This window comes from Ochotona curzoniae, unplaced genomic scaffold (assembly GCF_017591425.1).
Source record: "Ochotona curzoniae isolate NIBS_2020 unplaced genomic scaffold, NIBS_Ocur_1.0 scaffold_274, whole genome shotgun sequence".
NCBI classification, from domain to species: Eukaryota; Metazoa; Chordata; class Mammalia; order Lagomorpha; family Ochotonidae; genus Ochotona; species Ochotona curzoniae.
The window spans coordinates 3,851,027-3,865,244 of record NW_024467101.1 but is presented as its reverse complement, the minus strand read 5'-3'; the positions used below and the strand labels follow the sequence as shown (position 1 = coordinate 3,865,244).

Genomic DNA, 14,218 nt, shown 5'->3' with positions numbered 1-14,218 from the left:
CGGAAATGCGGCTGCGCCCAGCACTACTTTTAGCGGACCCCTCGGGCCGGGCGGAGGGATCCTCTGAGGAGCGCGCGGAGGGATTCGCGCAGGACGCGCGCGGGGGGCGCGGTGCCGGCGACCCGGGACAGTGCGCCTGCGCCTGTGGCGCCGCCGCCGCCTCCTCGGCCGCTGGCGCGGGGCTGTCCGCGCGAGGGAGAGCCGCCGGTTCCTGCCATGGCGCAGATACTCCCCATCCGCTTTCAGGAGCACTTCCAGGTGAGGACGAGCCCCGCCGCCGCTTCTGCCGGACGGGCACAGGGAGTGTGACAGGGGGGCGGGTCGCGCGCCGCGTCCTGTCAGTCGCCCCGCTGTCCCCGACCGGCTGCCCGCTGACTGAGCGACCGGCGGCTCCGGCCGGGCTCCCACCGGCTCCCACCGGCTCCCACCGGCTCCCACGGACACCAACCGGGCTCCCACCGGCTCCCACCGGCTCCCACCGAGCTGCCACCGGGCACCCACCGGCTCCCACCGGCTCCCACCGGGCTCCCACCGGGCTCCCACCGGCTCCCACCGGCTCCCACCGGCTCCCACCGGCTCCCACCGGCTCCCACCGGCTCCCACCGGCTCCCACCGGCTCCCACCGGGCTCCCACCGGCTCCCACCGGGCCAGACCCCCAAACCGCCATGCCCCGTGGCGTCTGCGGGCTCGGTAGCCGCACGTGCGGACGCGCTCGGGGCTCGGTGACTCGGGGGGGTGGGGCCCGCAGCGCAGCCCGACGACCCGCTCCCCGCTCCCCGCTCGGAAACTCCTTGATCCTAAATGTCCCTTGGCTGGCATCTACGATCCTTACACATCCGAGTGCCCGTGTCAGGTGCAGAGTGCCCCTTGGTGGGCGGGAGAGCACCGGGGAAAGGCATGGGGATTGGTGCGGTAGTCTGAGCGTGGCTTATTGTTCACTCCTTTGGCATTGTTCTTGTAAATAACGGAAGCAGGTGCTCCAAGACCCTTTGGGTCTAGCGCCTGCGAAGCTTGGTCCCCGTTTGTTCTGCCAGCCTTTTTGTGGGCGTGCGAGCTTGGGAAGGTTTCAGAAAGTCGCTCCCATGTCCTGTCCTCGGGCTCACGTGTCACACACCTGCGAGGGTGTCACTTTTCAAGGGAAGAATTGGGGCCCGGACGTTGGATTTGTGAGGGCGCAGAGTAACAGCTATTGGTCCCGGGCTGAGTGCTTAATGTGAGAGAATCGTAGCTGTCTTCTTCCCAACTTTTCTGAATGAGGAAAAAGAGATTGATTTAGGAGTCAGATTTCAGGTTGCATGGGGCGGTTGCTGTGCTGCCAGGAATGAGGGGCGGGGTATGCGATGGTCCGGTTTCTGCTCTACAGGTGCACTGAGAGATGCGCAGAGATGCAACTGAGAAAGGTGTGGGGAGATGGGGTGTGTTACCGTGGCCAGCCCGGCCGAGGTTGGCTGAGGGCTTCCACCTCTTTATCTCTGGCTGGCACCACTCCAGCCCCTAAGTTGGGCAATGCCACTAAAGTGACTGCTGTGAAAAAAATGATAGTCCTTTAGGAAGTCTGTTGGCAATGGAACCAGGGGCCATCAGGGGGCTGGACATGTAGCCTGGCAGCTCAGATGCCTGTGGAGTACCCAGGGGCCCTGGCTTTGGTTCTGCCTCCCGACCCCAGCTTCCTGCCCATCCATGTGGGAAAGCTGGGTGGAGTTCCTTGTTCCCATAGTGGGCTCCAGCCAGCCTGGGCAATTGTAGGTATTTAGAAAAGTGAACTAGTGGCTGGGCATTTTCTGTCTCCATCACTCTCAAAAAGGAAAAACAAGATTTTTAAAAAGATGAGTTTATTTTGGCATACGTTTTTATTAGAAATCCATGCAGCCTTTTTCTACTATACAGTTTCAAAGGTTTGTCTATGGGAAAGGCAGAGTTCCACAGAGAGAGGGAGAGATGACTGCAGCTGGTGTGGTCTGAAGCCAGAAGCTTCTTCCAGGTCTCCTACGTGGGTGGCAGGGACCCACGCGCCTGAGCCGTCCTCCACTGCGTTCCCAGGCGTACTAGAAGGCTACTGGATGGGAAGTGGGGCAGCCACGTGGGATATCAGCATCAGGGGGGTAGCTTAATCCCCTGTGCTACAACACTGTTCCCCAGTTTTTTAAAATATATTTGGGAGGAACCATTGCATCCTCTGGTTCATTCCTGGATACCCCCAACAGCAAGGGCTGGGCCAGGTTCAAGTTGCGAGGCAGGAACTCCATCCTGGTCTCTCCTGAGTGGTAGATTCTAGTGCTTTGTCCGTCACCACGCAGCCCCCAGCTCTGCTTTAGCAGGAAGCTGGGGCAAGGAGCCAGGGCTGGCAAGCCGTCTTCTCCCACGCTGAATGACCTGAGCCGTTTCTCTTGGCACTGGCTCTTTCCATTGAGTCCTCATGGTGGCTGGAGAGAGTCTTGTTTCTACCTGATGTAACCGAGGTTCTAATCAGGCAGAATCACATAGCCGCTCTGGCGTCCATCCTGCCCAGGTCTCTGCCTCCACCACGCCCGCTCACCCCCACTGTCTAAATGTGCCGATTTCCAAGGACAGGAAAGTGGCCAGTGTTTACGAAGTCCCAGAGGACTCTTACCTTCCCCGATCTGTGAATGAAGCTCTGTGCTGGCCACGGGGAGTCACTGCATGAGGCTGGGCTCAGCTCCGTGCCTCTGTTCAGTGTGTTCTGTTCTCATCACAGACCTTGGGGAACTTGGGCTTGGTTTGGAATCTCTGATCCCACCACGCCCAGCATGCTGCCGGCCAGGACTTGGAGGTGATACAGCCGGGACATGAAGGACCGTGTCCCTCTGTGTCCTAGATGTTGAACCTCCCCCTCCCCCCAACAGTCTGCTCTGGCCAGGGTCACAGGTCGGCAGCAGGGCGCAGCCTGTCTGTACTGAGGGCTCTTCCATTTTTTTTTTTTTTTAATTAAGCTTCATTTATTAAGAGGAGTGCCTCCCGTGGCTCCATGGTTTTGTGGGGTTTCTCTTTCCTTCCTGCACACACCTGTTCGCGTTGTGTCCCTGAGTGTGGGGTCTGCCCCGAGTCCTTTGATCTTCTCACTCAGGTGACTTTTGGGTTTCCCCCATATGCTCAGTGCTCCTGCGGAGCCGCCACGTGGTGCGGTGGGAGGCAGGAGCAGCTCACTGCTGAGGTGAGCTCAGACTGAGCCAGCAGATCAGAACTCCTGTACTGACTGGCCGTGGGGATTTGGGAGGCAGTGTTTGTAACCCTTTGTCTTCCTCTTTGTAAAAGAGATGTAGAGTTCGTGGAGGTATGAGTCCATTTTTCATTGCTGTCGTCAGTCCTGAGGACTCGGGAGCACTGACAAGCAGCGTGACACTCGTGGGGCCTCCCCGCAGTGGGTGGCAGTGTGGAGGGCAGCGTGTCCACAAGGGAGCAGGGGCCCGGGCTTTGTGCTCTCTGTAACAACCCTGTCTGGAGAACTGAGTCAGTCCCGTGGGCCATGGGGTCTGGCTTGAGCGCTAATAGCCCTGGACCGCACACCTTGGGTCTCACCACCTCAACCCCACATCCGAACCCGAGCCCATGGCGTCCTTAGAGAGTTGCCGGGAGGTTTGGGGTTAGTAGCCGTCCGGTGCCGACCAGAGTCCAGCACATGGTGAGTGTCTTCAGCTGATGCTGCCGTCCTGAAAGCCCCGTGGTAGAGGAGACCGTTGTCTGGTGACTGATTTCCTCAGAGATGTCATGTTCAGACTGGGGTACTTCCTTATCCCTAGACGCCTCTCTACCCCAGGTGCCAACCAGGCATCTTGGCTGCCTGCACGGTGCCCGCTCTGTTCCTCATCCCCTGATGTCCACATCATTTTGCCGCTGTTGTCATGACTGCCCCTGCTCCCAGGCCATGCCACTCCGCTGCCCACCCTCCCCACTCTCCGCCTTGCCTCTGGTCCTGCCCACCCCCCTCCCCCGTCCCTTCTGCAGCACACTGGCACCATAATCCTCTTGGAGGCTCGGCATCTGCCCCTCGGATCCTGTGGGCAGGGTGTGGCTGGTGAGTGCCCTTCAAGGGCTGCCCAGTCCGCTGCTCAGTCCTGCACCTGCTGGACTCTCTGGCTGCCTTCACGTCACTCCACAACACGTGCTCCTCCCTTCCCTCATGTCTGCTGAGTACCACTCACTCCAGGGGACTCGGTGTGCCCAGGACCTGAGGGGCTCCCCCTAGAGCAGCCTTCTTCCCCTGGCATTGTGCTTGTCCGATTTCCCTTCTGCACTGTAAGCGGAGCAGTGTGCTGTGCTTGGTTGAGAGTGTTCACATGTAGGGAACAGCGGTGTGGGACTGAGAACCACAGACAGCTTGAGGTTGCGAGATGGAACGAAGATTCTGCGAGGAGCCCTCGAGTGCTGTGCCCCAGCTGTGAGTGGAAGCTGTTCCACAGGACTGTGGACCAAGGCACAGCTCAACACACGGAAAAGGGAGTTGTAATTCCAGAATAGTCTGTGGGGAGTGGAATTCAAGTAAAGGTAGTGCCATTAAAAAAGAATGGTCCTAGGGCCTGTCGCAATGGCGCAGTGGTTAAGGTCCTTGCCTTGCACGCCCCGGGATCCCATATGCGCGCCAGTTCTATCCCAGCAGCCCTGCTTCCCATCCAGCTCCCTGCCTGTGGCCCGGGAAAGCAGTCGAGGACGGCCCAAAGCTTTGGGACCCTGCACCTGTGTGGGAGACCCGGAAGAAGTTCCTGGATCCTGGCTTCGGACTGGCATAGCATCGGCTGTTGCGCTCACTTGGGGAGTGAATCATTGGACGGAAGATCTTCCTCTCTGTCTCTCCTCTCTGTATATCCGCCTTTCCAATAAAAATATAATAAATCTTAAAAAAAAAAAAAGAATGGTCCTGAAATGCAGAGGTGGAAGCTAAACATAGATTTTGATTTTTCTTTTTTCTTTTTTTGCCTTAATTTAAACATAGCGTTTAATTTTATTGTCCATGAACCTTTTGAAGTGAGCCGTGTAAACTATAGGAGAATGACCACTGGAGCTCTGAGACTGGACGGGAGCCTTAAAAATACCTGTGTGGGGCCCGGAGCGGTGGCCTAGTAGCTAAAGTCCTTGCCTTGAACACACCGGGATCCTATTTGGGCGTCAGTTGTAATCCCAGTGGCCCCACTTCTCATCCAGCTCCCTGCTTGTGGCCTGGGAGGACAGTGGAGGACGGTCCAAAGCCTTGGGACCCTGTACCCATGTAGGAGAAAGAAGTTCTTGGCTCCTGGCTTCGGATTGGCGCAGCACCGGCCATTGTGGTCGCTTGGGAGAGTGAATCAGTTGGGGGAAGATCTTCCTCTCTGTCTCTCCTCCTCTCTGTATATATGACTTTGCAATAAAAATAATAAATACATAACTCTTTAAAAAAGAGTACCTGTGTGGGTGCTGGCGGTTTAGTACCTCAAGGTGAGCTGGGATGGCCACATCCCATATCCGGGGCAGTTTGAGTCCCAGCTACTCCGCTTTCTGTCCCTGGGCTTCCAGATGGTGATCCAAGTGCTTGGATCCTTGGCACCCATGTGGGAGACCTGGATGGAATTCCAGGCTTGGGACCGTCCCACCCCTGGCTAAAATTGGCAGGCATGTGGGGAGTGAATCAGAGGAGGGAGGATCTCTCTTTGTTACTATTTCAAATAAATAAGTATTTAAAAGAAATGAAGAGCACTTCTGGGCTGTGGCGTCCTGGGCCTAGGAGCATGTCAGAGAACCTGCCCAAGTCTCCCATGACTCCAGCTTCCCGTTAGCCAAGACCCTGGGAAATAGCAGATGATGGCACGAGTTTGGGATTTATGGCTTTGACCTGACATGCTTCTGAAATTTAAAAAAAAAAATCTCAATAAAAATTGTTTTTGAAAAAAGGAACCCTTCTGCAGGACATTGTATCAGAATCTCAGAAGTGGGAGGGCACGGTGGTGCCTCCTGTCAGGTTGACCGTCTCCTGAGTGTTAGTCATTAACAAAAGAAAGAGGCTACTGTTGGGAGGCTCCGACAGGAAGAAAGGCCAGGCTGTGGCACAGCAGGTGGCACTGTGTCTGGGGGGCTTCAGGCATCACTCTTCGAGGGGCAGCTACCACTGCCCATTCTGTGCGTGTTGTCGCTTGGCAGCCAGCCAATACTGTGAAATGGTTTAAATATACCACGAAGGCCAACAGCTGTTAGCTCACTGTGTCCGAAGGAAATAATACACACCTCTGTATCATTTCTCTGAAAGATTCTGTGTGGAGTGTTTGCTTTTGCCTGTTGGTATTGGAAATGCATGTTAAGCAGTCACTTCCCTGCTGACATTGTCACCAGGGGAGGAGAGAGGCCCACTGGCCTCAGCAAGCCTCTCCGGAAGTGGAAGCCCTGTGCGAGAGGCCACTGCCGTGGCATTGTGGGTAGGCAGGTGGTAAATGAGTTTGGATGAGGAAGAAAAGCAGATTGTCCTTTTAGGATACAGCGAAGTGCGAGTCCCTAAATGCCCAGGGTTGTCAGTGCTGTTCCAATTGACAAGGTTCAGAGTCACTATGTCACAGGAGGAGCTTGGTCAGTGTCATGTGTTTCCATGGAAAGGGAAGGCCCAGGGAGAGTGGCTGTGGAACTCAAGCCTGGGTGTTCCAGCTCAGACTGCCTGCGTCTGCTCCAACAGAAACACTGTTTTTTTGAAGACAAAAGAATCCTGTGACACAGGGCCTGGTGCGGTAGCCTAGCAGCGAAAGTCCTCGCTTTGCACACGCCAGGATTCAGTATGGGCACTGGTTCTAATCCTGGTGGCACCGCTTCCCACACAGCTCCCTGCTCTTGCCCTAACTCCAGACTCCTGGCTTTGGATTGGCTCAACTCTGGCCGTGGCAGCCGCTTGGGGATTGAGTCTCTGTATATCTGACTTTACAATAAAAATAAAATTTTTTTTGAGAATTCTAGAAATTTTTTTCTTTATTTTTGACAATCTACATGGTTGATTAGGGCACAAAGGCTCAAGGGCTACAAGAAAGTGGATAAGACTAGTATTTCCACATTTTCTTTTTTTTTTTTTTTTTTGTATCTGGGGTAAAGGGGGAGATATATAAAAAAAAATTTTCTGTGACACATGCCCTCCATCCTGTGCTTTTGTGGCTCCCAGCACAGTCCGCAGCTCTCCCGGTGGGAACACGTACAAACGATGTGCTTGTTAACAAGCCCGGAGCCCGGCGCGGTGGCGCAGTGGTTAAGGTCCTCGCCTTGTACACCCCGGATCCCATATGGGCGCCGGTTCTAATCCCGGCAGCCCAGCTTCCCTTCCAGCTCCCTGCCTGTGGCCCGGGAAAGCAGTCGAGGACGACCCAAAGCTTTGGCACCCTGCACCCGCGTGGGAGAACCGGAAGAGGCTCCTGGCTTCGGATCGGCATAGCATCGGCCGTTGCGCTCACTTGGGGGGCGTGAATCATCAGACGGAAGATCTTCCTCCCTGTCTCTCCTCTCTCCTCTCTGTATATCCGCCTTTCCAATAAAAATAAAAATCAATCTTTAAAAAAAAAAAAAAACAAGCCCAGAGGCCTGCCACCTCACAGGGCCTCTGCCCAGCATGCAGCTGCCCACCAGCTGCCCACCACCTCTCCTGGCACCGCGTTCTCGTGCTGCGTGTGCTCGAGGCCTGCTGCAGCTGGCCTCCAGGCCAGGGATGCTGCCGCTGCTCTTGGCTGGCAGCAGGAAGATGCCACGGAGCTGGGGTAGCAAAGTTCAGTGTCAAAATTAGATCTGCACAGATCTCTGCAGGCTCAAGTCCAACAGGCTGACATTTAACGGGGGGTAAATATAGAGTCTTATGCATTAGTTTCAAAATACAGAAAACCTGCGCTGGTGTTGCTTGACAGAGGTTCCCTGAAGCACCATGAAGTGAAGTTACCTTAATTATTGCTGAGCTCCTGAGGTGTAAGTTCCCGAGAGACCTCAGAGTCTTTCCTCTTGATGCTGTGCAAAAAGAATCCTGGGTAACTTGGAAGTAGATCGTGGATTTTCCACACCCCGCTCTTCCTCTTTGAGAGACACAGATACCCTATCCACTGTTGACCACCCAACAGCTGCAGCAGCTGGTCTGGGCCAGGCCACCGCCAGGAGGTGAGAACCCAACCCAGGTCCCCCACAGTGGGGGCAGGGACCCCCCACCTGAACCACCACCTCCTGGTGTGAGTTACAAGCAGGGGCTAGAACCAGGAGCTGAGCTGAAGTCCAAGGCCAGGCAATCCCCAAACAGTGTCCTAAACACCATACCAAACACCTACCCCCGGAAAATATATGTGTTCTTAGATTATGTAGGAGCTAGACATGAGAGCTTAAAAGAAGCAACTTCTTGGGACCAGGGTTGTGGTACAGTGGCTTAAACCTCTGCCTGCAGCATTAACAAGAAGTATTGAGGGCCCGGTGTGGTGGCACAGTGGTTAAGGTCCTCTCCTTGCACGCCCCGGGATCCCATATGAGCGCCGGTTCTAATCCCGGCAGCTCCGCTTCCCATCCAGCTCCCTGCCTGTGGCCTGGGAAAGCAGTCGAGGACGGCCCAAAGCTTTGGGACCCTGCACCCCCTTGGGAGACCCGGAAGAGGCTCCTGGCTTCGGATTGGCATAGCATCAGCTGTTGCGATCACTTGGGGAGTAAATCATTGGACGGAAGATCTTCCTCTCTGTCTCTCCTCTTTGTATATCTGCCTTTCCAATAAAAATAAGATAAAAAATCTAAAAAAAAAAAAAAAAAGAAGTATTGAAACTGAGAAATGCATTTAAATCAGATTTATATTTGATGGTGTTTAGGGAGATGTTTTAAGCGTCAATGTTTGGCTAGTTTTGTTTTGTTTTCTGAGTTTTTGGAAAAACCAGTTTTTGTGTATTCTTCACTCATCCTCTTCCTCCAAGGACTTATTTGTGATGCCTTCTCTGACAGTAAGGTCTTTTTTTTTCCTCAAAGATTTATCTTAAGGACCGACATGGTGGCTCAGTGTCTGCAAGCACCAGCATCCTGTGTGGGTGCAGATCGCGTCCCAGCTGCTCTGCTTCCCACCCAGCTCCCTGCTTGTGACCTGAGAGCAGTAGAGGATGGCCTGAAGTCTTGGGGCCCTTATAACTGCATGGAGACCCAGAAGAAGCTCCTGGCTCCTGGCTTTGGGTTGGCTCAGCTCTGGCCATTGTGATCATTTGGGGAGTGAAACAGTGAATGGAAGATCTTTCTGTTTCTGTGTCTGTTTCTCTGTATAAATCTACTTATCAAATAAAAATGTATAATTTTAAAAAACAACTTAAGAGAATACTGCTAGGATAGAGCTGATCTGCGTCAGAGGGGGAAATTTTCATCAAATCCTTTTGTTTTTTTAAGCTCCAAAACCTGGGAATCAATCCTGCCAACATTGGATTTAGCACACTGACCATGGAGTCTGACAAGTTCATCTGTATCCGAGACAAAGTTGGGGAGCAGGCCCAGGTGGTGATAATCGACATGCAGGACCCAACGGCGCTGATCCGACGGCCCATCTCTGCGGACAGTGCCATCATGAACCCAGCCTCCAAGGTGATTGCTCTGAAAGGTGAGTGCATGGGCTGTTGAAGTTTTGTTTATTGAAAGGCAGGAGAGAAATCTCCCACCTGATTGTTCACTCCCCAGGTGCCTGCTACAGCCGTAACTGCCGACATTCTGATATGGCATGCCGACTTTGCAAGTGATGGGTTAACCCGGTGCACTACAATGCTGGTCCTAGGAACCAGATGAGATTTTCTGAAAAGGATTCTATCTCACTGTAGCTTCTTGGTTACCATAAAGATTGGAGCAGGTGTCAGGCACAAACTGTCATCAGCACTGGTCAGCTTACCCTTAGTGTCCTGCCTCTTAAGACACTGAGGGCCAGAGCTGCTGTGAAGTGTCACCCATTGTAACACACACACACCACGATGGAGCCCAGGACCTGGTCCTGGTGAATATGTAGGTACAGATTCCCCAGGAGGGCCTAGGCATCCTGGGACACAAGCCCAGAGACTGGCGCCTCTCCTGAAATGCAGCAAGGACAGGAGAGCAGGAAGCTCCAGGGTGAATATCCCCTATCGGAAATGCTTGGAGTTTGGGGTAGGAGATACGGCACAGTGGGTGGAGACCTCTTAAGATGCCCACATCCCACACTGGAATGCCTAGTTGGACCCCCCAGCTCCCATGTGCTTCCTGTCCAGCTTCCTCTTACTAAGCTTGGGAAGCAGTGGAGGAGGGAGACCCAGATGGAGGTCCTGACCCCTGGCTTCCGCCTGACTCACACCTGGCTGTTGGAGCCCTTTGGGGAGTGAACCATTGCGTTTAGCTCTGTGTTGCACTCTCCTCTGGTAACAATGCTTTAAGCCAAATGCTTGGGATTAGCAGAATTCTGTATTTCAGAATTTTTCCTTTTTTTTTTTTAAATTTTAGAATTTTTTTTGAATTTTTCTTTTTGAGGTTATTACCACCGGGTATAATCTTAGCAGTAGGAGTATTTGTAGATAATCTTTTGAAGCTCTTTGAAAGAATAAGTTGAGGACCTGGCGTGGTAGGCTAGTAGCTAAAGTCCTTGTCTTTCACACGCTGGGATCCCAGATGGGTGCCTGTTCATGTTCTGGCGGCCCACTTCCCATCCAGCTCTATTGCTTGTGGCCTGGAAAAGCAGTCAAGGACGGCCCAAAGCCTTGGGATTCTGCACCCGTGTGGGAGACCTGGAGGAAGTTCCTGGCTCCTGGCTTCGGATCGGCATAGTATCGGCCGTTGCGCTGACTTGGGGAGTGAATCATCGGATGGAAGATCTTCTTCTCTGCATCTCCTCCTCTCTGTGTATCTGACTTTCCAATAAAAAATAAATAAATCTTTTTAAAATACAAGAAGCTAACTTTAAAAAGTAAGAATCAAAAAATATCGAAGTCCATTTTTAAAATTCTGTTTCTCTTTCTTATTTCTTGGCTGTTTTTCATGGAATACCCACCTTTAGTGTGCTTCCCCCAACCCTATTTCATATTCTTTGAACAATTTGGTACCACAGCAGAGAACTGAGTACAGAACAAAGCAATCAAATACCCCAGCCATGTGTTGGCAATGAATATCTGGGCAAATGGTCACTGTAAGGTAGTCTATGTCAACCAGTGGATTCTGCAGTGACTTCATCGTGCTTGGAATGGCGAGACTGGCAGCAATTCAGAACTGTTGAACTATCAAAACCACTTGAGCAGTGCCCTCAGAGCATGCCCCATGGGGACCCTGCCATGGTTGGGAGGCTCGGTGGGGTTTCTCCCTTTATCTCCTCCCTTCCCCCAGATACAGAAAAAAGGGAGAGAGAGAGAGAGAGAGAGAGAATGTAGAAACAGTGATCTTACCCACTTTCCTGTAGCTCTTGACCCTTTGTGCCCTAATTAACTATGTAAGATTATCAAAATAATTTTTTTTAATTTTATTTAAAAATATTTCTTTATTTGATGGTCAGAGAGGAGAAACAGATCTTCTCTCTGATGGTTTTCTTTCTGGATGGTTGCTGTGGTCAGAGCCAAGAGCCAACAGCTTCCTTCCGGTCTCCCATGTGGGTGGCAGGGGTCAAGACACTGGGGCCATCTTTCACTGCTTTTTCCAGGCCATCAGCAGGGAGCTGGACTGGAAGTGGAGCAGCCAGAAGTGAGCCTGCCAGGCTTGGCAAGCCTGAAGTTCTCTCCCAAAACGTTTTCCTCTGAAGGATTTGTGTTAAATACTTTAAAGCTAGAGGTGAATGTTTCTTTTTTCAAAAGGCAGAGTTACAAGTAGAGCAGGACAGACAGAAGTTCTTCCATCAAAAATCTTTACTTATTAATCCATCTACTTCTTTATTTGAAAGGCAGAGTTACAAAAAGCTGGGGAGACAGAGACAAAGAGAATCTTCCATCTGCTGGCTTACTGTCTCTTACTTCCCACTTAAATGGCTGCTGCAGCTGGAGCTGGACCCCTTCGAAGCCAGGAGCTTTTCCTGTATGGATGCAAGGGCCCAAGCACTTGGCCCTTCTCCTGCTGCTTTCCCAGACACGTTAGCAAGGAGCTGGATCATCATTTAGCAGCTGGGACTCAAGTCGTGCCTATGTGGGAAGCTGGTGCTGTAGGTGGCAGCTTTACCCAGTCCTGACAGCTCCCTTGTCCCAAAGCCTGTGGAGTGTGGTGGTGGAATCTCTGCCCGCTGCTCATTCTAGTGCAATGACCTGAACTGGGGAACTGGCAGACTGCATGCTTTTTTTTGCAACTCCAGAGCTTAGAATGCTTTTTTGTGAAAAATTATAAAAGCCAAAACAGATTTTTCTTGTTTATAGAAAGCATCTGTATCTTGCATTACTGACCCAAGGATGGTATTCCTACTTTTATTATGAGACTTTATATTTTGGATATTTTGCTGTGGTTTTTACAAGCCACTTAAGTTTTAAGAGGCAAGTTGAGTGTGCACGGCTGGGGACTCCAGCTGCCGTGGAGGGGAGAGGCTGTAGCATGGCTCCCCCTTGTGGCCGGCTTATATCCGGCCCGAGATTGGCTCCCTAAGCCGGTTCTTCTTATGCTTCATGAAATGCAGTCCTTTTAAATCCACCCAAGGACAACTTTTCAAGCTAAAGGCAATTTCTCCTGTAGTCCAAGTCTGTTTGAAATGAAGAGATACATCCATACTGTGGGTGGACCTCCAATCCTGTGTTTCTCTGACCGCTTTGTTCTGGCAGGGTTTACATACCAGGAGTCTCACCTGTCCTGACTGTGCTGTACCTGGATTTTGGTGAAGTGACAGAGCTGGGGAGCCATCACCTTCATCTAGTTCTGCTCTCTGTAGTCACTCCCCCAGCCCTTCTGCCTCAGTGCCTTTGCCTCTCATGTGGTCATGCAGCAGTTTCCTCTGGATCCTTTTGGCAGTGTGACTGTGCGTTCATCCAGACTGCAGCCTGGGTTGGTGCCTCGTGCCTTTATTGCCAGCTAACATCCCATTGTAGCTACAGTGCACCTTGTGTCTCCACAGGCCAGTTGGTGGACCTGGGATTGCTTCCGCTCTGGGCTGATAAAGAATATGATTCTTCGAGACAAGTGTTTGGGACAACGGTATCCCATATCACAGTGCCTGGGTTTGAGTCCTGGCTCCACAGCTGATCCCAACTTCCTGCCAATGTGTACCCTGAAAAACGAGCTATGCTTGGGCCCAGCATGATAGCATAGTGGTTAAAGTCCTTGCCTTGAACGAGCCGGGATCCCATATGGGCACTGCTTCTAATCCCAGCAGCCCCACTTCCCATCCAGCTTCCTGCTTGTGGCCTGGGACAGCAGTTGAGGACGGCCCAAAGTCTTGGGACCCTGCACCCGTGTGGGAGACCTGGAAGAGGTTCCTGGCTCCTGGCTTCAAATCGGCTCAGCTCTGGCTGTTGTGGCCACTTGGGGATTGAACCATCAGATGGAAGATCCTCCTCTCTGTCTCTCCTCCTCTCTGTATGTCTGCCTTTCCAATAAAATAAATAAATCTTCATTAAAAAAAAAAAAAACCAAAACTCCTGGCTCCAAGCTTTGGATCAGCTCAGCTCCAGCCGTTACAGCCATTTGGAGAGTGAGCCAGTGGATGGAAGATCTCTTGGTCCTTTTCTCTGTAAATATACCTTTCAAATATGAAGAAATCTTTTTTCAAAAAGGAAGTTAATTGCAAATAGAACTCAAAGATACTTTGGAGGCAAAATATTTTTTAAATCCATAGGAAGTTTTTTCATAGTGTCTATTCTGTGTGAACTCTGAAGAACCCTCATATGCGTGGATTTCTAAGTTGTTGGCACCAAAGGAAACTTACCTTGTAATTCCATTTACCACCTTTTTGAGGTACCCTTGTAAAAGGAAAAACTCAGCTCCTGAAATGCGTTCCATTCGATACACTTCCTATGCTTGCTAACCATTCTCAGCAGGCAGCAGTGCCACTTGGCAGACACTTCTACGTGATGGCAGTTGTCCAGATTTTAAGACAAAGGAACTGTTATGAGCAAAAGTTGGTTCAATGTGAAGGGCTGCTTGTGTAATTTCCCGAAGGTTGGAGGAAGACCTATTTGGTTTTTGCTGCCGTATCTGTAAATGTGTTACTAAAGAAACCAGTCTCTTTGAGATTTGCTTCCATGGAGCCCATTTCTGATTGCTGCCCATATGTTCTGAAAAGAGTCGGGCCTTGGCGTCTTTCTGAAGAAGGATCTTGATGCCAGTAATTGGCCATTCAGGTACCAGTTC

At 51.9% G+C, this 14,218-nt stretch overlaps 1 protein-coding gene across 1 annotated transcript in view; it reads left to right on the top strand.

The window, feature by feature from the left end:
- The first annotated feature begins 216 nt into the window (after positions 1-216).
- The window catches only part of CLTCL1 (clathrin heavy chain like 1), a 68,416-nt gene continuing 54,414 nt past the window's right edge, over positions 217-14,218 (top strand). Inside the window, exons 1-2 of the mRNA XM_041003570.1 lie at positions 217-258; positions 9,344-9,551. Coding sequence (XP_040859504.1) covers positions 217-258; positions 9,344-9,551 — 250 coding nt within the window. The remainder of the gene's footprint in view (positions 259-9,343; positions 9,552-14,218) is intronic.